The 25,809-nt window shown below is 45.2% G+C and overlaps 1 protein-coding gene across 1 annotated transcript in view; it reads left to right on the forward strand.

Moving 5' to 3' along the window:
* LOC106744836 (POU domain protein 2-like) overlaps nt 1-25,809 on the forward strand; it is a 137,870-nt gene that overhangs the window by 14,712 nt on the left and 97,349 nt on the right. Inside the window, exon 2 of the mRNA XM_014619882.1 lies at nt 14,000-14,032. Within this exon, the coding sequence (XP_014475368.1) occupies nt 14,000-14,032 (33 nt within the window). The remainder of the gene's footprint in view (nt 1-13,999; nt 14,033-25,809) is intronic.

Genomic DNA, 25,809 nt, shown 5'->3' on the forward strand with positions numbered 1-25,809 from the left:
TATTAGACTCGCTCCAGCTGTAACGTCGATTTCTTTCTCGAACGCGTCTGCAATGACTTTATCATTAATTCGTTTCTGTAGAAGGAATAACGATATATGTAGAGAGAGAGGAGGTAATCAGCTCTTTTTCATACCTCTTTCTTTCTCCATTATCCTGTTTCGTACGCAGAGGCTAATGTGCAAACGATTAGATATTCAGATTGTGCCTCCTTCTTACTAGTTCTTTTGCCGCTCTCTCTCAGGTATGTCTTCGGTTGAAATTAATAACGAGACTCGTCGTGTTTGACCGTATTAAAGTACTCACGACGGTTACATATAAAGTTTTGCTTTCTGTAGAGAAGCAGGTGCTGAAAAATGGCGGGAACTATCGTCCTTTCATCTCTAACGGACGATACGGAATATAAAGACGTGAGAAAATTTCAGCATACGTTCTCTCTCCGCAACGTCGCATATCGTTAATTCGAGCGACATTGTTCGTCTTTTCGATATCATCGCTCGATATGGCAGATATATTTAATTATCACCGCAAACATCTCGTCGCGTTTCGCCACGCGTTCGAACTGTACTTCGCGTTCGCTGAATTTTAATTTATTCCGTGGTGGTTTTGTGTTTTTCCGGAAAGAATCGTCATGAATTTTCATGACGCCCGTACACTCGAGACTTTTTAAATTGTTTTCGCCGCGGCTAATAAATCGTCCGCCGTCATGCAACGCGTACAAATTTGCAGCGAAGTTGCGAGCGGAGATATCGTCGCGTTAACTCGTACGGCCAACGCGAAGATTGATGGAACGCGAGCCGCGGACACGATCGCGGGCACGAGAACGATCTTTACACCCTTGTCAGGGTTATCTAGATAGAAACTCAAATTCCCCCCGTTCAGTTAGACGCGTCGCTATTAATTAATCATGTAATCGGGCGCAGTGTTCCAATTTGTAACGAGGCGATCGCGATTGGCAAAGTCTCTCGCGACCTAACGATTCGCCGGTCGCAATAACGCGAGAATTCCTGGACTGCCGCCAGTGGTAATCGCGGTATAAGCGCAATTATCTCGTCTGGCAGAACGCATAATCAATTAGCTCCGCTGTGCGGATCAATGGGCTCGATCGTAGTCACGATCTAAGCCGCCGTCGTTTCGTTCGTGATTCTCCGTATAATTCGCATCTATGGAAATCCCTGGTAAAAATTTCATCTATTTTTTGAATAGTTACTGGACCAGTTTATTCACTTTTGTCTGGTATTAATTGTAGTAATTGAGGAGTAAAACTACTTGGGATCCCAATCAATGTTTTTCCTGCAGTTACTGTACGCAAAATCTGAACCTACTTACTGAACAGAAAAAGAACAATAAATAAAAAAAAGCTATTCAATTGATTAATGCAAGGCTTATTAATGAAGATAAAGTCTTAAGGCTAGCCGTTATAGTTAACTTATAATTTTTATATATACTAAGCGGCGAAAAATGATAATTTAATATATATATATATGCGCGTATTTAAAATATACATTGATATATATTTTCACGTATAAGTTTAAATATATTATACATTTGTAGATTTTTCCTTGGGAATTCTGCTCATAGAATGAGCAATTTTATCATAGAAGTATTTATGAATAAAATTCTAAATCAAGTTCTTGCCCATTTTCTATGCAGTATTGTTACGATTAATGTGAATGCATACTAGATAGTAATTGGATGGATGTCTAGGAAAACTGCATACATTTCTATCAGGAAACCTCCGCTACTTTCTATTTTCGCATTCGGGCGATTAATTATTCTCCCAAAGACGTTTGTTCTTGCTCTTATTTTTTTCCAGATTACTTCCCTATATTCCGAGGAGAATTGAAGCTAAGTGTGTATCCGCAGAACACACGCGAGCAAAATTATTCTCACGCCTTTATGTTCCATAGATCGTTTGATACGTTGAACGAAAGGAGTGTAGCTTACGCCCCGATGTATTTTCACTCACACACGTAGCTTCGTACACGCCGTGATTCCATTTGCAATAGAAGCGCCGTGAACATACATACTCGTGTATCGGCCGTAATCGGCTAATGATAATGGTAGCTCACCCATCTCGATATCTTCCCGTCAGCCGTTATCAATGATGAGAATGCAAATGTATCGGTCGACAAAACGGCCGCTTATATTAATTGGCGATATAGCTGCGTCACGCACGACGAGCCAATTTTTCACATCTACAACTGAACCTTCAGTTGCCGCGCGGTCATGCGTGTACGTAGATACGGCTAATGTCCGCGCGCTATATTGTTACCGCGTGTGCATTTAGGTGCATGTAGCCCCGTGCATAAGCACACAAGCTTAACGATCGAGATGCCCGCTGATTAGCCGTTCGTGTTGTCTGTGCGTTACGTTAACGTGGCATATACGTCAAGATTACGCAGGTATCTCTGAGGCTACACACAGGGTATCCCAAAAAGTCAAGCATTTTTTTCGGGCAGGAGACTTTTCTCTGCAAAAATTCGCCCGGATATCGCTCCTCGCGATTTTCAATCTTACACGGTAAAAAATTCTGTGTGCAATTTAACAGATCTTACATGTTTCAAACGGTCCACCCTAATTTTTCGTGTTAATTTAATACAAGGTGAATATGTTGAAAAGTGATACAAATATTATATCAAAAACTAACACATAATATATGTGTTGTACATGATTCGGTTGCGTAAAATATCAATTTTGATCTTGAAATCTTGAAATTATCAATTATTTCAAGATGAAATATTTATGGAAGCGAATGACGAGTAAAACTTGTTATATAATTTGTGACCTTGTAAATCTTGCAAAATCTAGATCGTTCTTCTAATTTTCAGTTCTCCATATTATTGTTAATAATTTAATCTAAAAAGAAATTAATTCTTTTTATCGTTCAGCGTACGGAATATCTATGATTTCGAGACACCTGGTATACACGTATGTGAAACACATACGTTTGCGTGTAAACATGCTTACGCGTGTTCTGGATTTTCTGACGAGCCGAAAGAACAAGCCCCTCCGAGTCCACCATTGTTTACGGCGCTTTAATTAGCCCGTTAATGCGACCGGGATAGAGCTACAGGACCCTTATCTGATACGTTTCCGGCGAATCATGGGAATTATTTCCGCACATGCAAATACCAACGAAAAGGCAAATCGAGTTATGCTTCCGGAACGATCTCGCAGTGCGATAAGAATGTCCACGCGTAACTAAGGACAGGTTTCCACGCTATGTATGATTTTTACACGTTACTGGTTGCTTTGAATAATTTCATAGAACACGTGATGATTTTAGCAAAGTCCCAGCGAGATATTTTGATCTCGTAAAATTTCTTTTCCGTAAAACAAAGGAGAAGAGGAGAAGGAAAAGGATGTAGAAAATAGAAAGTTTACGCGTGCGTTTGGAGAGACAACTTTCCTTCCAAAGTACAAATTTATAAACTCCGAGTTCCAATTACCGCATTAGAGACCACGCGTTCAGGTTGTTACGATCAAGCACGGCATTATCTCCTACAATTATCTCGTTTTGCGGCGATATCTCGGGCCGGCCATTTATAAGCGATCTGCTCGTAAATGATACGGATCGGCGTTCTAACATCAGTCACATTATAACGTTAATCGCGGATAAGTAAAACGCGATAGCCGGCGCGAGTGCTCGCGCTTTTTCGCTCGAGCTGCCTAATTACACGTATCGTACGTACGAGGATCGAGCGAGAGTACATCGCCGATCGCGCTGTAACAATCGCCGCCGTCACGGGGGTAATCGAATGTTAACTACATTTTAAGAGAACAGACCCGGTAATTAGGACGAAGGCGAATGTACCTTCCTCTGGGCGATGATCACATTTAAGTATAATATCTCCCGTACGGTGGTACATATTAGGTGACTTAACGAGTCAAGCGTGCTTAACGGTGCGTTGAGCTGTTCCTCGGGATTAACTGGCCGTGCCTAAACGTGTTAATACATTACTGTAGCGGGGCGCACAGAAAGACAGAGGTAATTAACCCCCGCGCCTCTCGTAAGCGGCCATATTTTAAGGTCCACTTGCACGTGTCTCCCCGGTGACTTCTTAATCGACTGTACGACTTCATCACCGCCGGTGATTTCATTCCGCTCGCTCGCTCTCTTTCCTCTTGCTTTCTTCCTTTAATCGTTCTCGTGTCGAGGACGAAGATCGACGTGCGTCACGTGCGGAATTTTCCATTTTCGCGAGCTGAGCCATATGTCGGACACGCGTTTTCTCTTATTTGTCTTTCGCCAGCGGAATTATTCGATTAACGCTGCGGCGGCGCAGCTGCGAGTTGGCTAATGATATTATCATTTTCGCGTCGCTCCCTCGAAAGGGTTAAATCTCCCGTGAGGCATCACACGGCGATGTTTACGTCCGTCTCCTCGATGGCACGGGTCGTTCCGTGCGGCTGATTCATCGGCCGACTGTACGTACGTACGTTGTGCGTGAGAATAGTAAAGGGCGTTCCAGCTCCGAACGTTGCATCGGGACGCGCCGCTTTATGCAGAATTTCCACGGAAAGGGGTCAACAGGATACTGGAAAAGTAACGAAGGGTGCTCATGATTCATATATTAACCCTCAACATACACTCCGGTCGTTGAAATAGTCTGTTCATATTACTAGACACGCCGTGAAACATCTGCAGCGAAAGCAATGCTTTTGATCGATCGAGTTCCTCACAATATCTGATTTACTCGTAATATGTAGATTTGAGTCCTCATCTCTGCGGTGAATTTACATATAGATTGTAAATCCTGCATTTTACCGCGCAGCAGTATCATTATTCGCATTCGTTCTTATGCGTCGATTTATCATCGAGTTGAAATGAATCCGATCGTCATTGAATAGAAAACGATCGTGTAATTAATTGCAGTGTAATTAATTTAATTGAAAATCAAAGCACGCAACTCGACTCGATCGGGCATCAGAAGTACTGATTACGCGGAAAAAAAGTCTTAGTTCCCACAGCTAAACACTACGTTTTGTAATTAACCCTTTGCACTCGAGGGCTCCGGAGCGGAGCCATTTAAAATTTGTCTTCAAACTCTTCAAACTCAAATGCAAATAGCAAGAGCGGAATATCCTATACACAATAGTTTTTGTCCTTATGTTATGAACTGAAAGTTATTTGCATTGTCTCCATAGCGGAGCCCTCGAATTTGAAGACAAATTTTAAATGGCTCCGCTCCGGAGCCTTCGAGTGCAAAGAGTTAAAATATCAGTTGTATTGTATAGATAGTTAGTTTTTAACTGTGAGAGCCAATTTTTTTTCGCTGAAAATCACATTCGGTGGTTAGTTATGTTTCTTGTAGGGGGAAGCACCAAAACTGATATAGGTATGTTAAACCGTACACATGTTTCGCGACCATTAAATGTTGAACAATAGCTGAACAAAATGCTCGTAACTATTGTCGACAACGAGACTCACGGATTTTAATATCGATTTACCGATAGCTAGTTTCCGTGAAGTGGCATAAACCGCGCGATCCGCCCGCGATTAAACCCGCTCGCCGATTCGCGCGATGCAGGAAAACCGCGTACATCCTTTTTTCGCTCGCCTTCGTTCTCATTGCTCCATGTATTACGGCGGCGTCTCGCGCAACCATGAGGAAATTAATCCTGAGAACGGCGTTTTTTGTCGACGCGAACACCGCGATGTGTTCTAAACACGTAATAAGGGCCGGGTCGAGTAATTTGCGTCACTTACGTGTGTTAATATTCAAGTCGCCGGCTTGGAAGTGACTTAGCTCTTACCTATATAGTGAATATAGAGAACTTGGGAAGTTATGGTGAAAAATTAATTTCAATAAATTTATGTTTTATTTTTAATTTATCAAGATGACACTAAAATATAAAATTATAATGGATTATAAGAGAATTTTTTATTGAAAAATTATACACGGTAAAAAGCATTTTATGCTCTCTCCTATGTTAAAATCGTCCTTATTGAACCGTTTGTGTTAAATTTTTAACACACCCGTATATTTAATATATCATGTTGATGTTATCTCAACATTTTGTGTTGATATTCAACACATATAAGTGTTAAAATCACACTTTCGAGTGTTAAAATAACGCATTTTATTTTCAGTGTCGATTGATATACTAATTTTGTGTTAAGTTTTGACATAATATTTGTGTTACTTTTCAATATTGTATGAAGAAAATAAATTTGTAATTACGCGCACACTAAAAATGAGGTTGGTTGGATCTACCTGACAATAGACAACCAAACGCGTTTGATTATCCATTGTCAGATAAATTCAAAGAAACTCAGTGCAATGGGTATCGCGATGGTCATCGCATCGAAATTTGTAGCGTCGGCGTTCCCATTACGAAACACGATCTAATAGATTTCTTCGGAGCAATCTTTTCTTCTCTTTTTGTACACTCGTAACCTTTGGCGCTCACGACCGGTGAGCTGGCCCCTTCAACCGCGATATATACTCTCCATTGAATTCGATTTCGCGATCGGCATGCAACTTTGACAGCGTGACGTCTGGAGAAAGCCGCTCCAGTCTCAGTTCGAAGGATGACAATGTATTAGTAAATAAAAACGACGGAGGAGGTTCACGGAGGCGCTGCGAACCGGCAACTTGTAAAAAGGAGCCCGATTCGATGGGAATAAAAATGCCGCGCGCAAGACCGGAGCGGCGACGGTTTACGGCCAGCGGTCGTAAAATCCACCATTGCGCGCATAAGCCGACGCGATAATGATTACTACTTCCGCGCAGCGTGTCCCTCTCGAGGGAGGAAGTCGGCGTTTCGCGGATCGCGGTATCTCATGATCGGCCGTCGTTGGAGCTTTTGTTCGCGACCAAGCGGCGGGGCCCGTTTTCCGTTCCCCTCTCTCTCTCTCTCTTGAGAGGCCCTCGCGCTACCTAAACTCTCTCCCGGCACGAAATGCGTGCCTATACCACCGTGGTCGCTTACTTTTTTGCCCACGTAACTCTCATTTTGATCAATTTGAGTTTTTTGCTGGGGCGGCAACCGTTGACTTTACTACCGAGACCTCATCTCCACTCTTCGCCCTCTCGCCGCGTCATTCTTCCTCCTTTTTGGCCCTCTTTCTCTCCCTTTCCCTCGTTCTTCTCACTCTTGCTCGTTGATTACCTTCGTCGGCGGTTTTAATTCTCTCTCTCTCTCTCTCTCTCGTTCGCGCGCGCATACGTTAAATCTCATCTTCCGTCCCACGTGCTCCTTCCGTCGGCACAGTGACTCACTCGCTCGCTCGCTCGCTCGTCCGCTCGTCTTGAGCTTCCGTGACGTCCGGACTCGCCGGGCTAGACGTACAGTGACGGATTGTTAGCCGGGGGCGGGTCTGATAGTTGGCACTCTTCGAGGATCGCGGCGGAAGTGCCTGGGTACCCGCGGCGAGTTTTGTGTTTCGTGTGTCTATAAACGCACGAAACGCAATGGCTTTGTCTTCCGCTGGAAATTTACTCGTCGCAGAGTTCGAGCGATTATTATCTTCTGACTGAATTATCTGTAAGAGACAAATATTTGGCGCACAGGATTCAAGAATAATCATCTGTTAGATCATGTTTGACTAAAAATAGAATTTTTGCGGAAGAATTATATTATAAAAAATTTCACATTAATTTTTGTCCTGATGATATAGTGGCGTAATATAAATTTATTGTAATATTAATTAAATTAAATTAACTTTTGATAATTAAGCCCCGTGCGGACTTTGTTGTCAAATACGCTGCAAAATTTGATAACTAATTGAATTATTCACATAACTTGATAATCCTAGTAAATTAGGTGAGAAATTAAATACACCGGGTGCAAAGTAACATAAGTGTGAACTGTCTACTAGCAGTAACGCTATCATATTTCTTGCTGATTAATACCTTGCGAATAATCTCTAGCAAAGCGTCACGTCGTCACTTGTTCTTTCGCGTTTGACTGTCCGCTAAGCCGATCCGAATGAAGTCTTGTGGAACTTGTCTAGCTAATCGTAGAATCGTACGTGACCGATCGTGCGGTCTTGTCGATTCGTGCTGTAAAGCGTACCGTGAACGGAATCGTGAAGTGTCGAAGACCGCCGTGCGTTGGACATTCTCTATTCACTCGAGTCCGATACAAGTACACGTGTTTGTATGCGTGTGCGCCACCGTAGCACGTGAAACAATAGAAACAGATTTCCACGAGCGCGCAAGCATGAATTAATTAGTGGTTTCTTCCCTTTCATGTTTCCCCGCACCGGAATAAATTTCGGGTGTCACGTCTACGTCGCAAAGATTCGAACGTAACTATATGCACGGTAAAAATGAAATTTCGTCTTACTTAACATGGAAAATGTGTTAAGAAGTAGAGAAATATGTGCTGAAAAGTACACAAATATAAATTAACACATTCTCTACACGGAAAACAAATCTGCTTGCATTAATCAGAAAGGGAATAACCAGATGCGTTGAAGGAAACAGAATTTCTGGTTCTTATGACCCAAATGTGGTTCTCAGTGGAACCAAGAAATTCCATTTCCTTCAACCAAAATGTATCTGGTTGTTCCCTTTCCTTTAATTACTATAATTAAACGTTTTTCTCCGTGTATGTTTAAGTAAGACTAAATATCAGTGAATCGTTTTTAACACACACTTTTTCACCGTGTGTGATCACGGCGATATGATCTCACCCAAGAACACGTTATCCTCGATACGACTGGATTGAGGTAAAAAGAAATAATGAAAACACGTGTCGACTTTCCGGCTAAGCTGACTATTGTGTGTCATCCGCGGGGATTAGTTCGCGACTCGATGGCTACGCGATGTTTGCGAGGAAACACTCGCCGCCGAAACGAGAGGATCTCCCATTATCGAGTGGGAGAGTAGAGGCCGGCGTAACCGCAATAAGTCACAGAAAAGAGTAGTCGATGCTCCCGGAAGTAGACGCGGCGAACGAGCTAACGGATGGACAACGCGGGCTATTATTTAACTCTAATTGATGATAGCTCGCAAACTGTTCCACATTGATGGTCATCGATAATCGCTAATGATTCCGATCTCTAGCGCGCACTGCTGAGGGGCACCGCGAAACAATCCTCTTCTCGGTGCTCTCCCGGCCGCGTGAACGTCCCGAAGCAACACACGCAAGCGTGCGATGATCGATACCTCATGCGAGAAGTATCGACAACGTATTCTTGCGCTCTTTTAACGGTACCGAATTTAGGCTCACACGGCCTGTGACGAGAGTGGAAGTACGCGGGAAGAGTGGGTTCGTCACGGTATGCAGCGGAAAGCGGCCACGACAGTAACCAGTCGCACTTTATCACACACTATATTATCTCATGCATTTACAATGTTTTCCTTATAATGTCAACGAGCTAAATCCCGTTTGTTGCAGAGAATATTCAGAGAAAAAATATTTCATACTTGTAACTATAATCATCATAACGAAAGAATTAGTAAGGAGAACCTTTTTTCTAGTAAATATATACTATAATATTAATATAACTGCTATTATATTACTATACATCAATAAGCTTACATGTATGTTGCTATCTCTGTGATTAAATAAGAAAAGTATAGTTGAAACGAAAAATAACTATAATTTCTCTCAGTACATATTGAGCAATGCTTCAATTAACTTTCGCGCGTACTTTCACCGTGCAAAAGTATTTGTAATTCTGTACAGGCAATATGACGTAAAATTTGCGAAAAGAGGCCAGTAGTAGGCCAGGCACGACATCCCTCTAAAAAAAACATGAATTTTCAATAGAAAAATAATCCGACGTTTTGCGAGAGTTAGCGGCCACGTGAACGGCGCGTTTTCGAGACCCGTCTTGTCTCGCCATCCGTCGAATAGTGCAAGTAATCGGTTAATCGATAGAGATGGGTGCGCGCCATGAGACGCGGAATTCGCGGCGGGCAAACGAGATCGTTACATTGTTTCTGGTATTTCGGTGTGCGGGCAGGCGAATGACGTGTTACGATGGTAGTTAGCGGAAGAGAAGTCCTCAGGGCTACGTACAGACGTACACACTCACGGCGAGGGCAGGAAGGGGAAAAAAGAGTCGGTGGTACAAACGCACCCGCGGTGATGATTAACAGCCGGCTTCGGCGTATATCTCCAGGGCCGAGGGTAATCGATTAATACGCGATATCGTGGCCGCGCGGCCATTGTTTGTTGTTAATTACACTGATACATCTAATCGACAAGCGCGGATCGGCGCTCACGACTATGATTCGGCGATTCGGCCCGGGCCTCGACCCGTCCGAGATGTAAATGTTCCCTTAACGCAGACATCGTGTGCGACGCGCGCGGTACCAACGGCGGCATTGTTTGGTAACATTGTAACGTTGCGCCGGTAACGTTTATCTGCGCCGAGCATCGGATCGGGCATTCTAATTAATACGAGTCGACGCGTCACGCCGACCGGTTTCATTTGCGAGCCGACGTTTATATGCGAGCGAGAGTGTATCTCGCGCACAACGTGCTGCAAATTTAATCGGACCATTCGTTAGGCTCCTCGTATAAATCAGAGTCGCTCCATTCCTTACATCGGTGTTTACCGTGCATTAAATGCTTGCTTTAACGTGGTCTCTTCCATATTTTAATTAGACAATCTCATTCCCGTTCACACCAGGATAGTCGGTCCGCAAATTTATTTTCTCTTTTCGAATTTCAACAACATGTCGACCGAAACATGATCTACACACATGTGAAATTAGTGGAAGATTGATACCGAAGCTGAGATAATTAAAATCAACTCTAAAACCGCTAGATTTCTTCGTTGGAAAAGAAATAATTTTACAGAGAAAAAAGATTCAAATAAATAATTACTCTTCTTAGCAAATGTTCACTTGGATTAAAGATCCATTATTTGATCCAGGTAAAAATATTAGAGCCATTATTTACTCGAATCTTTTTTTCTATGCACATTTCATACTTCGTATTAACTGAAGGAAACGAAAAACAAAAGAGGATTCATTGTAAACGTTTCTTCTCCTCTCTCCCACCTGTTAAATCGCCGGTTAATTACGCGCGCGCTCGCAAGAACGGGCCGTGCGCCGCCGATGGTGCGTGGTCGCGCGGCGAGTGCGTGTCGCGTTAATTACCGAGCGTTAGGCAGGCTCCTCCCTCTCGGCACGTAGGTAGATGGATGGATTACTTAACACTTGTCACGCCTCGCTAATTAACATTCAGTCATCTCCCTCTCGGAAGTTGCTCTCCTCCTACCTCCCCGCCGTGAGGATGACGACGCGACAGGTGGAAAGTCGTTTAATATTTATCGGCCATCGCTGCCGACCCCGTTGGCACCTTCGGGCCCCCGGCTCAATCAGAATTCGTGATGGCGCGCTACGCTTCACGGGAAATATTAGAATACGACGTCGTGGTCGCCGATTAGCGACGGATAAACGGACGGGCGCGAGAGTATCCTTTTTATTTTTCACCCGCGCGAACCTACTGGGAAATTTCAGATGCAGGACGTTTCGTCCTGTCGAACGTAATCTGCGCTTTCGATCGCAACCGTCAATGTGGAAACTAATGAAACTCAATTCATTCAGTGCGCCGTAACATCGCTCGGCTCTAATGTCGTCGTTGTCGTTGTAGTCTTTGGGATTCCTGGAAGATCGTCGCGAAATGTTTACCGGTGAAATCCTCCTCGCTTATCTGGATGAGAAACGCGCGGGATCGCGATGCAAACGAACCGAGCGCGCCTTTTTTTTTTCGACGAACGCGCGGTACATTCGCGTGTGAAATGATATATTGTGTCGTAATTGTCAAGGACGTCTGTTAGCGCGAGAATAATAACAGTCTGATTAACTCGACGCGTGAATATCTTCTGTCCGGTTTCAGCCGACGAGTTCTCTCGATTTTATATTTCGTTTCAGTCAGCGCGGGAGTAAGTATTTTACATCTCGGGAAGTTGCGAGAGGAAGAGAGAGGGAGACAGAATCTTCCTCGGGCAGTTTCCAAAGGTAGTTTCTCCGCATTATTACAAAGACATAAAAATTTTTATGCCTATCATGCGCGAGATTGTATATAAAACGTGTACACGAATAAGCGACATATCTGCAGAATAATGATAGTGCTGTTGGAGCAGTTACATGTTATGCTGGATTCACCGGCAAGGGTTGAGGAGTTAATTAACAAACTTAAGTAACATTTGATACGGTCAATGCTTGAATGCTTGACAGCCTGGGAAGACCGTGTCCCATTGGCGCTAATGTCGAGGCTAATGACTGTAGAAGTCGATGTCATAATTGAAAGAAAAAAAGGATAATATGCCGGTATCCTGTACGAGGGAACGGTTATGACATAATTACGCAAATACGTCGTCGCATTTCACGGTTTATTCATTCACCTTGCGTTTCTCTTCGATGGTGTTACATGTTTATCCCATTTAGTCGGATATTTAATCAAATAGATAATAATTTGGTACAAGCGGAGTGTATATAAACGTGATCCATGTCTGATATATTAGGTGCTTGCGAAAGTTTCTGCGTACTTCCCAGACATCGCCCCGTCCGATTTTCGTCTCATTCAGATCGATGTGGCACGATCTATCCGATATAATCTATCCGAAATGCCGTGGGTTACCTCAAATAATGAGTCATTTTATCGATCCATCTATTGTCCGAAATTTGGCAAAAAGTTATTGATAGCAACAGTCAATACTTGGATTAAAATATCATATGTTAATTCATGTGAATGATAAATCCTTGATACTTTGTATTAGGTAGCTAACTAACGCACAGTGGTACCTGACATTTACGCGAACAGGCGCGTGGGCAAAGTCCCCTGATCGATCGCGGTACGTCACTGCGCTCCGCGATATCTAATGAGGCTATTAACACGCTCCGCGCCGTCGAGGAAACAGGCGAGAGCGTTTATGACAGCCGATGACCTACCTAGCGGCTTCCATTAGAGTACGAGAGCGTGCGCGCTGCTTGAGTGAGACATTTACCGGCTCCCGCCGAGCCGATCTCTCGGCTTTAGCAGGTGCCGGCACTCGGGGTACCATTTAAAACTTCCTCGCTTTTACGCACGGCTGGTACGCGCGCGACGCGTGCCTTCGGGCCCAGGACGCGACGCTATTAGCCGGCTCGGCACATTAGCGAGCGAGGATCTCCCAGGCGTTGCGTAAGGCCCTCCATTACAGCGCGAATTACAAGCGACCGGTTAGAAATCACTTACGGCGATCGGCTCCTTTACCAGCCGCGATGGCTCGGATAAATTATCGCGGGAATTTTCTTTGAACGTATGCAAATTACCAAGGGGGGAGATGAAAAAAGCCGACGGAACCGCGGCGCGATTGCGTCGAGATTGCGTCGATTATATCGGGAATGAATCACGATCGCGCCGCGATCGTCATGGATGAGCGACCATGTCGATACGCTAACCTGCGTCATTGAGAGGATGAGAGAGGTTCGAAAAAATCGCAAAATTGGCTTCCTCCCCGCGCTGGTGATTTAACACATTGTTTCTCTCCTGCGAGGTGTGCTGAGTCCTCTCGATCGAAACACCGCTGTACGGTAATCATTCGAGGTTGCGACAATCACGGCCATACACGTCGCTAATTTTTCGAAGTTAATAAGGAAACCTTTGGAGACCTTTCATAATAATGAATAATCTGTTCTAGTTTGACTTTTGTTTGTCAACGGTAGATAATATAAGAAATCTATTATAGATACATTATATTCTGTTGCAGAAACTGACTTCTTTTCATCCGTGTAAGGTCGTCTTCCCTTATAAATCTAACAGCGCTCCTTCGCCGCAAGATAGAATTAAAAGGACGTTAACGGGACTATCGGCCGTTCTGATAGCAGTTTGAAATCTTACCTTGTGGTGCGGCCGATTTATGGCATTGTCATTTATAAATCTTAATTAATAATCGTCTCCTTCGGATATTACGCGATCTCTTATCTTGATCGCGCAGCGGGTAGACCCAAAAGGCCGGCTAGTTTCCACCGCGAATAATTAATCGCCCCACTTATGGCCGCGGAGTATGGCTGCTGATCGAATGCGAAATGCTTTCTGTTGCAGACTCGTGCGAACCCGTTGCGGAACGACCTTACGGTGAGTGACTCACGATCTCAATTTCCCAGAGATTACAAGACCGTACTTACGCCACTGTAAAAATCGTCGCGGAACCTTCTATTCGCGCAGTATCTTCCGTGAAAAAAATATCCCTTCTATTACGCAGTCTGTGCTTCGAATCGCGTTGACTTACCGTCAGCGCAATTCGTTTCCATTCAGTGCCTCATTCGCCGTTGATTTCATACGGCATTGCGAAACGCGATGTAACGCCGCTGGGTGCCCGTTCTCTCTTTCTGTTTCTTTTATAGCGCGCGCCGGCTCGATCGTACGCCTATGCAAACGCGTAAATTAGTTCGAATTCCCGGAATAACGGTGGAAAGTATCGGCTAGTTTCATATCGCAAGAATAACCAAATCCGGACAAAAAGTTGTGACAGGTATTATGCAACTCCGCGAGAATATTAATCCACTCTTTCTCGTTTGCATATATTAAGAAGAAAAAGGAAGGAGAAGAAATGATACGAAGCTTTTTCTCGAGTCGCGATAGCGCGCGGAGACCGAAACGCAATTTTTCGCGCATCCTCTCGCGGGGTAATTCCGCGACTTCGCCGCTGGCGTTCCATCCGTCGACACTTTCGTACTCGTTCAATGACGGCTGAGCGAATCCGACGACGCGGCTCGGGGAGATGTTTCGAAAAGCCGTCCATCTCCGGGCGTGATATCAAGTCAGGGGGGGCTGTTAGAAGAGCATAAAAAGCCGCGTGCATCCGGTCGCGTCTCCTCTATGCCAGAAGTCGTAAAATTCAGCGTTATGCGATTCGGGGCCTGTGTTTTGTCCCCCTTTCGAGATTATGATTATCCCAGCAGTGGCGGCAGCCACCGTGGCTAATATCACGCAATAAGCACGCCGGGCCCAAGAAAGCAACGGCCTCTCTCCCTCTTTGCTCCTCGCTACCTTTCTCGCTCTGTCGCTGCCTTTGACTCCGTCTATCTTCGTCATTCGGTCTTCTCCTCTTCTTCTGCTTCCTTCCTCGGGTGTATAATATGTGCCACCAAACCTGATGGTGTAAACGGCCAGCCGGTGGAAACACGTGGATGGTCCAGGACGGAGAAAGAGGAGAGCCATCAAACGAGCCGCGCAGCCCTGCGAGGGCATTCTAACTTTCCTGAAGCGACTCCATCTTCACGGTTTATCCTGTGTTTGAGAACACCGAGTCTCGGTAGTCGACTAGGTGTTGCGTTGCTAATGCTAGCTGGTGGAATGGCTTGTTCGTATTTAGCGGGAACATTAGTGAAAGATTTCCTTCACTCGATGATTTTTTATACATTTATTATTTGACCGTGAAATATCGTTGCCCAATCGTTGTTGGTAATTCGTTGTTTCAGCGACTCTCTTTTCTTTTTCAGTAAGGAGTCCTATTGTCCGTAAGTGAAAAAACTATCGTTCACGTCAATAGAGCACCTTTAGAAACGAACATGCGTCGAAGGACTCTTGTAATTCGCGTTTCGCCAGCGGGCTCGAGGTAGTTGAGATTTTCGGGGGTTGTCGAATCAACAGGTCTCGGTTATGAGAGTGTAAAGCGTTTTGAATCTGACCCCTCGAGGGGCATGAATCCTCGCCGCGAATCTCGATGTAGGAGAAAAAAGGGCGAATCTTGTCCGTGGGGGGTCGTGTCAGGCTGCTCCTCTCCCGATCGGTGAAATCGCGCGCGCGCGCGCGCGCGTGTATTAAGCGTTGCAGGGGTGGGCCGCCACGCGGGGGTGGCTGACAGCCGATTAGGGCGAGGCGGGAGAGAGCCGAGGGCCCCTATGGAAAACTTAAAATAACATCGTTCGATCATCCGGGTGTCTTCGTAGACAACCGACGACGCCGTGCTCCTCCATTCAAACGCTTACTATGCCGCCACCTTCTGCCGCTTCCTGCTGTTCTGTCCTAATCCCGATCGACCTTGTCAGCGACGTCAGCCTCCGACGTATGTTGCGAACTAACCTGCCCATGAGAATGCGTAGAAACTGTCGACTCACTCACGATTCGTGTTAAGTATCGATTGCTACTTTCTATTTTTCTCGTTACTTCCTCATTTATTTGTAATCAGTTAGGTATTCGCGGGTAAGGCAGTCGGTATCAACCGTGTTGATCTTCTTTACCTCGCCTGTCGCTCCTCTATTCTAATTTTATTCTTATTCTCATTTTTATATTATAATTATTTATTTGTTTTTGGGACTAATAATGTTGTTATTATTATTTTTTTTTATATTAACACATAGACTATCGAAGAATTATGTATATGAATGAAACTCCAATTATTCAGTAGAGATATTTCAAAATGAATGTAGAATATAGTTTGTACGCACACATTGCCAAGAAATAAGGTCGACAATTTCGTGATAAACTCTTCAGGTAACAACAAAATTACATGGATTAAAATACCTCGTAATACAAATACATTTTCTCGTTCTGCTGATCGTTTTTAGCGCTTGTAACCATGATTTTCTCTACTGATCAGCACAAGGAGAATTTTTGACTTTTGAGTTCCCGTTGATAATAGCGAGGAAAATTTCAGCAGTCGGAGGTTGAGCACCTCTTCGATGCTCATTACAGAGCGTCCCGCCCCCGGCGGCGGATAATCAGGGTGTGTGGGGGAGTGAGGGGGGCGGGGGCGGTGGGTGACCTCGCCCGGGGCCTTTACTCTCTTCTTCTTCGTCCTGCCACTTCCACGTCTCTTTACTTTGTTCCTCCTCCTTGACTGAGTACACCTTTCTCTCTTCTCCCGTCTCTCTTGCTCTCGTGCCAGTATCCGAGTCCTTTTCTCTCGATGCTTTCGTCTACCAACTACCTGCGAAGGTGACGGAGCAGCAGCTTGGCTTTACGAATCGCAACCTCGGTCGATACTTTGCATTTCTATCATCCTTATCATCCTTGCCTCCTCGGAACTAAAGGAAGTGCCACCTGCATTATTTCATCTAGTATTTCGCACCAATTGTTAATTATTAGAATTATTAATTATAATTCACGAAGGATACCATAAAATCGATATATTCAAAAATGTAACTTGTAATCATCGCTTGGCAGAAAAAATAGATAGAAAAAATTAACTTTTTCTCTTCAAGCTTAGCTTGACGTTTTACTTCACATCATAATCGAGATTCGTCGCAAGGGGATAATTTTTTTAATCTCTATATACTTCTCAGAGAACATGAAGACGTCTCAAGACGTTGTAAAAGTGTCTTGCGGGTAATAAAACGTCCTTTAACGTCTCTGAAACACACGTGTTGTGTGGGGCCAGATATCTCTGTCGCGCCGAGATAATCGTGATACTGATTACCTCAGCATTTTCAAGTTAGGGAGATCGATCAGTGGCGCAAGAGAGAAAAAGAGCCACCGGCTATTTGACCGCGAATAATAATGATTACAGGCAGGTACTCTCCGAGCAGGAAATGGTGGCTGGTGAATCATGGGGGTGGAAGGTGAAGACTTTTTAGTCGATTCATCCGCGTTTTGCTTCCTTTTTCGTGGTTATTATCTATGCAGGGAAAGAGGGAGGGAAAGAGGAGAGGAAAAAAAGAAGGAAGGAAGGAAGGAAGGAAGGAAGGAAAGAAGGAAGGAAGGAAGGGAAGAGCGCGAGGCCCGGGGTCAGGATTCACGGAGAATCGAGAGTTTCGGGAGACGCCGGCCGAATAATTGGAATCCAAACAGGGGAATCGGCGTTCCGCGTGGACTCTCAACCTGTGGATCCGCGTTTATTCCGCGCTCGCTGGGGAAAGAACTTGCCCGCGCGGAGATTAACGTTACCGGCCGGGATAAAATGCTGGATGTCCCTAAAAACTGGCATCGTGCGGAAGCTCTTTGCTCGGACTTTAATCCGAGCCCGCGATCTAATTTGCAAAGAGCGCGCGAAGAGAGCCGACCGAGCAACCTCTCTACGCAGGAAATCTGTTACGGTTCTCGCGAACGCGCGATCAAAGAAATTTCTTCCGCGAACAGTAATTCCACGCACAAGAGAGTACACCGGCCGCCCCCCTCCTCGACGTTTTCTCAAAAAGTGTATGCACGCTCAGCGCGTGCTCGCTTCCGAGAAATTTTATATAACCGTCGTCGTTGCCTATTCACAATGCGCGTACTTGATCGTCCAGGACGCGATATGCGTTCCTCGCCGTTACGTATCGGAATGTACTACTGTACTACGACGATGCTCGATCGCCCGTTTATCCCGTTACGAGATTCTTTCTTTCCTCCGCGAACGCGCCACATCGCCCGTCGTCTGTCTCGAACTCGTTCGGCGGGTGCGCAAGAAAACGTTGCCACTCGTCTTAGAGGTTCCTCTCGCGCGTCCTTTTGCCCTCTCTAAAATGGTCAGGAAGGTTCAACGAGCCGGAGAGGTGACATGCGGTTGAAACCTCTCGTCCCGTTTAGGGGCTGACGACGCGGATGCAGATCTCACCCAGACAACGTCTGAAATCGGGTCATAAGAGGTCTTTAAGATATCTTTTTCTTTAGCCGACAATCTTGCCCTTTAAGACGTAAGCAGTAAGTAAATTGATCAATCGTTTGTTAAATAAATAATCGACTATGGTCGGTCAGGTTGCTTACTGCGTCTTAAAACAAGATTGTAGACCGAGGCTAAGCCCTTTTCTACAATCTTATTTTAAGACGTAAGCCGTAAGCAGATTGACCAACCACGGTCGATCATTCCCCCTATAAACGACCGTGGTCAATTTGCTTGTTGCTTACGTCTTAAAGATTATGGACAAGAGGTATGACGTCTTAAGGACCTCTTATGGCCCGATTTTAGTTGTGTTGCCTGGGCAGCGACTTTGCCATGGAGAAGAAAGAATTTTGCTGCCGCCCGCCAATTATGGTTTGGCTGAAAATGTTTTTTGTTGCCAATAATTTGTTGCCGCAATCGAAACTTCAGTCACTATTGTATAGGTGTCACATCTAACATATGTCTACTGTAGCCAAACTTGTAGGTATCCATACATTAGCTGAAGAATCTCCGTTGTAACATATGGCAAGTTAGGCGTTATATATCAGGCATGGCACCCATAAATCCACAAGCATACACAAAACAAGAGTAACCAAATTTCTAGTTACAGCAGTAAAAAACGATGGACAAAATAGAACGATTTTGGACTCCGGAGCGGCGAATAAAAGCGTATGTTTTCGTAATTTTTGAACTGCTGAATCTGATTCCAACCTTCGGAAAATTTTAATTTGCCGGGAAAGTGTTAAAATCAGCATATGAAACTATTAAACATCTAGTCCTGTAAATGATTTTGTGAAACTTTACGAACGTATTCAATCATGTTTTCCTGCCAGTGATGATGCTCTCGTCTCTAACGTTTTGATCAATCCATCTAGCAGAAATCTGTCAGAATGATGTTGCTATTAATGAGAATGAAGAAACCTTTATTTTCCATGCGACTCTGCAAACAAACGCGTTCTTCCACTCATTATCGTATACGAAACATTTCCGGAAAAAAAGTGACCATGAGGAATAATATTTAGTCGAGCGTGCCACGTATCTCGCGGAGATACGTGTAGCTGGAAACTGCGCGGTAACATATCTCAAAGTGGACTGCCTGTAATTTCCGTAATTATCCCCTCTCGTGTGCGAATTTGCATACGCGACCGCAACGAGGCACGCGCGCGTTACTCAGTCTCGCTTAGATAGAGCACCGGTGGAATGTGAGTGTTTCCGGAATCTGTTAACGAGCGAATATGAGAGACGACGTCGTCGATTTTATCCGGCCTATCTCTTTCCGAGAGAGCGCTGTCCATTCACCTTCGTAAATTATTTCGTGTCGTGAAACGCATCATGATCAAACGCATCACGACCAGCGGTGCGGCTGGTCTGACGTCACTTCGCCGCGAAAACGATTCAGGCATTTGTCCGGGCCCCATTAAAGGCTCCATCTTTGACGACATCCGTAACCCTGCCGAGAAAAAAAGGACAGAAAGGACACGAAAAACATGATCCGGGGTCTCCGCTATAATAATTTCCTAAGTCCTACGCAAATTCGTGGGTTGCCGATGCATTTTCCTGGAAACGAACCTGAGAAGGTTCACGCATCCGGCAGTTATTTTCCTACTCAGACGGAAGGAGAAGGATAAAGAGCGCGGGTGGATTCGACCGGGGAGCTAGCTGGACGGAGAATAAGAGAGAGACCGAAGATATTTTTCTTTCTCCGTGAGTATTGCCGATGGAACGGCACCTCGTTTTATCCGTGAACGAGCGCGGCGTTCGAAGCTTTATCGCGCAAAATTGACTGCGCCCAAGAGAGAGAGGTTGAAATTTCGCTATCGATTTACGATCGCACGACGTTTCGTCCTCGCCTCGCGGTAGGAATAGAAATTACAATTGAACTATATAGCGTCTATGTCGTCAATATTTAATTTAAACACAGCTAACTACACTATTACACTGAAAAGAATCTCAATTTGTGTGGCTGAATAGAGAGGCGATCCTCAAAATTGTTATGTTACGTAAAAACTGACACGATCACGCTATTCGTTCTATATTTTTCGTACATATAAATTTTGCGTAAATATAAGTGCGTAAATGTGAATGCGTTGAATATGCGTTCTGTTTTACCACATTTAACGGAAAATCTAATCAAGATATATATACATTTTTCTGCAGACTTTTAGTATCTTTTTAGGCTTCTGAATTTCATTGAAAAGGCCGCGATGACGGCCGAGTCGAAGTAAGCAACGACTCACATCGAGATCAAGATTTCGAAACAGTCAGTCGGGAAAAGGCTTCAAAGGTTTCGATACATTCGAGATATTTGATAACATGCCTTTTTTTTAGAAGAGAACGTATTTGTGCCTTTCACGTACTTATGTAAGCTGTCAAATCAAAATATATAAATTACATCATGATGAAAGCACCATCGATACAAAACTTGCCGTGGACTTGCTCGTACGTCATCATCGTCAACAGAGCGAAGAAATGGACAAAAAATTGTATTTTTTCCGAGACTTTAAAACAATAATTATCTCTCTCTGACTTTCGTCCGGAGTCTTCAGACTAAAGACGAAATCTCCAGGCCAATACGGTAAAGCATGTAACCGATAAATTATGAATTCAGAGCGAAGCATATTACTGAAAAATGTCAACACCAGATATACTTTGAAAGTAAAGAAGCAACTATGTAGAAATTTGGTTTCTGTTAGAAGATGATATATCTTGGTAGCGTGAAAGATCCTTTTTTTGGAGATCCCGTCTTACCGATCTTCGGCCGGGCGGACAAATTGAGGTAGCAAGTCATCACAGAGTTGAGAAGACTACTCGCTATCTTCGTCACCTTTCCGGTTATTATCTGCACAGTCATATTCACCAACGAGATTGATACGTCCGGGAAAAATGATTACCGAGTGGATTTGGTTGGTTCTCCGCGATGATTTAGCGCGTGACTGCATCGGAGAAGTCTCTCGATGCATTCGACGTGGTTGCATCACAGCACCGCCGCCGTCGCTAAAGGCATACCGAATCCGGATTCATGAATGAACTATGCGGCGAGTGGATGACTATTATTTAGCATAGCCACTTTTTCGGGTCGTCGTCCGGCACGGCGGCGGTTGTCTCTTTGTACCGGGGCGAACCGCGATGACGCTGCAAAGGCGGCCGGCGGATCTGGAGCAGGTTCGTTTCTTCGAAGACTCTCGAACGTAACTAATGGATGCCACTTTGCCCCGCTAGGACACTTTATTATCGTAATTTGACTTCTATTAGCTCGGCGAGACTGAAATTATTCGCCGTGTCGACGGGACTTCGCTCGCCGTGCACTTTGAAACGGTCGGCCGTGTAGAGCCGGTCGTACACTTTTTCACTTGCGCTTCATTTTTTACCTTACCTTGCGCGGTCGTGAATACAGCGGTGGTGCAAATTTTAGAATCTAAAAACTAAATGGTGATCAGTCAGTCTTGATATTAAACTCGACAGCTAATTGTAGAAACCTCCTACAGAAATCTTGCCGTGCCTACAACCGAGTTTAAAATACACCATTTTTCCGTGCCGCCTTATATTCCTTGCTTTACGGCACACATTTTTACGGTATTTTGCGGACATCGCAGGTGTTTCGAGAAAGACAAAAAAAGAGAGAATCGCCTCCGGCTCGCGGCGAGTCTAATCGCGGCCCGATAAAAGGCAAAGTCGCATAAGCGAGCGTCGTAGAGCTGCCCAGAAGCAATCAAGCGAACAATGACACCGACTAGTGGTAACTTCACGCGTCGAGCCGCGTTGCGTCCCGGTGGACATTGTGCGTGGGATTAGCTTCCGGTCCGCGCAACAGCCTCTCTCTTTGTGGGGCCAGGTGGCACGAGTCTCTCCCGGGCGCGAAAGGAGAGGAAATCGAAAAAGCGCTGCGTCGGAAAGTCTCGCGGCGCTCGCGCCCGCTGTGTTTTGCGTCGGATGACCGTATTTACGACTTGCTGGAAGCGCCGTAAAAAAGCGGGGCCCTCCTCACGTGAGAACACTCGTGGGGCCCTCCCTGCTGCCACCCCCTATCTCTCTCTCTCTCTCTCTCTCTCGACGAGATCTGCCTCTTTTTGCGGGCTCGTCACACCCGACGCCTTATTAAATCCGCGACAAAAAGCTCGGCGTACCACCGGCGAGAGCCGAGAATGGGCCCTTAACTGATTCCTTCCTCGCCGTTTCTTCCATCCCTCTCGTTCCCCGCCCTTGTCGACCGCGGTGTTTTTGCGTGCGACACGACGCCTCTTTCCGCCGCAAACAGCTCACTCGCAAACTTTCGTCAAGGTATCCTCATCGTTCGATGTATTCTAGTATTCAAAACGGAGGAATTAGCAGGACGTCGTGAGAGACGTTCACCGCGCAAGGTGGAGTTCATGAACATAAATTACGACGCGAACGGGGTTTAAAGCTCGCTTAGTCGGCGCAGCATCGGTCGTCGATGCTGCGGCATCGCCGGCGTGTTGCGGTTTTCGGACGATCCGATCCCGAACCGCAGAACGGCCGATTACCGGGCTCGGTCATCCGGCAAACGACTATTAATGATATTTCGTGTCGGATCTGCATGCTCCGACCTCGGCAAAGGGAGCCGACCGTGCCGAACTTTCCGTGCATTACCGGCGAGATTTTTACGCGTGTTCCGCGTGTCCGAGCGGAATGGCGATCGCGTCGAGACGGGGGTAGGTGGAGAGGCCCGACAGTTCGAGGCCCACGTTTCAATATAATGCGATAATAACGCAATAGAGGATTGAACCGGGAATACTCTTTCCGTTCGCGCGCTTCCCCTCTCTCTTTCCTTCCGTAAAAAGATACCGAACATCCACCGACCTGCCGGCTATTTATCGAGCCAGGGATTCTCAATGTACGGTGTACTTATGGAAAGAATAGTTAACTTCGAGAAACACTGATTGAAACAAATTTACGCATGATTTTCTCTTTCATTGTACTTTCTTGTAGGTTTCTTACCCCAAAAGTGAGAGAGTAAAGGCTCTTTGCCGCGATTGATTATGCGTTTGCTTCGACTGTTATCTGTCTCAGACTGTCGTCAGAGTCAAGTGGCGAATATCAAGTTAGGAGATTGATAAACTGGGTCATATTTTTAATGTTACTACATTCAATACCGCGCATGTGCAGCGTGTGCCTGTAAATGCTTAAAGTGTTTCGCATATTTCATTCAATCATGACCCGAAATCTGCAATAGATTTCCCAACTAGAATTATTTTCGAAATCGGATCTCCAATTAGATCCCGAGAAACTTTCCATACGGGACGTAATGATTATTCATCTCTCTGTCAACAAGATAGTGATGAAGTGGAAGTATTCGAGATTACTGCAAATCGTTCTGCCCAATTGTAACTAGATGACGCGATAATTAAACGACACAGCTCCGTATCATCGATCGTTACGTACGATCGAGACTCAACTCGCTCACGGCCGCGACGAGTCATTCGCGAAACAACGTTTTTCCGCGAGTCATCGTCGCTTTCTCACGGTACCGACGGCTCGCTCGCGTAAACGCTTCAGTTTCTTTTTTTCCCCCGTAGCGCGTTCTCCTCGACGATTCCTTTTACTCGCTTCATTCGAATACCGGTACTCGGGACATGCGCAATAAAGCCGCGCGGCAACGAGGTGGGTGGATTGCGTAATGCAGTTTTAAATAATGATCGAATGCGATATTCTCTCTCTCCGGCAGGCATGGGCGCGCGAAGCCGGCAGGACCGGGAGGATTAAAAATTGGTCCCGGCTTTAACGGCGGATCGCACGAACGCGAAGGCAGATACACAAATCAGGCCGTAAAACCGATCAATTAAACGGCAGGCCGCCGATCTGCCGCGCATTATAACCGGTAATTATCCGTAATTAAATATTGGCCGGCCGCCCGGCCAGCCCGACTGAACGTTTCGAGGGGTGTGTTCGTTGGATCCTTACTCGTCTTCTTCGTCCGGTTGCCCACCTCGCCTCCCCGCTCGCTTCTCTTGCCTCCCCCTTCCTCTCTCGCTCTTCTTCCTTTATGCCTTACGAAGGAGCACCTTGCGTCGCGACGCGTCGGGTTCCGGGTGAGAGAGATTGGGATCCGTATAGCTTCCTTACACTGATACAATAAAAAACAGTTATGTCGACAAAATCGGCGATCACCCTGGATAAATTATGCATTGCCACAATAATGCGTTGCGTTGATACAGTCGCTGATCAAATCGTAACCGTCGAATCAATTGATAACTCATTACAACAACCGTTTGATCTGATCCAATATTTTCTCCTCTTAATTGATGAAAATTGTTCTTGACTAACATGACTGTATTTTTTAATGAAATTAGAATAGAAAATTTACAAAACGGCAGGAATATTCTTCAATCTTTTGTATCGAATTATTCACGTCACCGTCACATTAAGTATTGAAAAATATTTCAGACAGACAGCCGTCTCAACACACAATGTGAATGCATCCTCGCTCGGTGAGGGAGGAGCGCTTCCTCTTTCCTGAAGTCGCAAAGCCGATAGTAATGAACCCTCTCGAAGCCGGTAAATCGTGAGAATTGCACATTGTTACGATGTATCTATGTCAATTACATTTGATCATCCCGCTCTCCTCTTATGAGAATAATTTGTGGTTTCTGTTTCGTGCGCGGATAATCAGTGTTATATAAATAAAAGATGGCCTTCGCACAAGGAAACCGGCGCCGGAAAGCAAGTGATGCTCGCGTTTCCTTAATTGCGAGGCTTCTACGAACTTGTTAAAATTACGGCGACGCTTCTCGTCAGCGGAGGAAACATAATGATAGTGCCGAATGGCGTGTCTGAAATTTATGTGGACGCAAGAAGGTGGGTGGTTGCAGCCACCGGTAGGTAGGTAGGTAGACGGACCACAACACTCGTTCGAGGAGACTTCTGCATCCAGACACGAGATCTCGTTCATTGATTTATTTCCCGAATGGAAAATTCTTCCAGTCTCTAATTAAAGGACACGCGCGGGAAAAGCGAATGATTTACGGGTCTTTCCCCCGACTTTGCGATCGATTGTCCTTAATTAATTAGATACCGGGAGAGACACGTAAATTACAGAGCGCATACCTCCGACGTTAATTATGTTAATTACGGTTGCTTACGTTGTGGGGGTGAGGAGGGAATATTCTCCCCGTAAAGATAAAGCCGGGGCGCGCATCCCATCGACGTTGGCATTCCATTTCGGACGAAGTCTCCGTTTAGGCATCGCATGACGTTCGTCTATTTATCAAGCAGTATCATCATTCGCCTTTCTCTACCGCGATGCCGCCCCCTACGGCGATTTAATCTAATTTGTATCGCCCTTTGTTAATCGCGGCCGCGCCGTTAATTCGTT

This window comes from Dinoponera quadriceps, unplaced genomic scaffold (assembly GCF_001313825.1).
Source record: "Dinoponera quadriceps isolate SergipeBrazil2010 unplaced genomic scaffold, ASM131382v1 scaffold1308, whole genome shotgun sequence".
Lineage (NCBI taxonomy): Eukaryota > Metazoa > Arthropoda > Insecta > Hymenoptera > Formicidae > Dinoponera > Dinoponera quadriceps.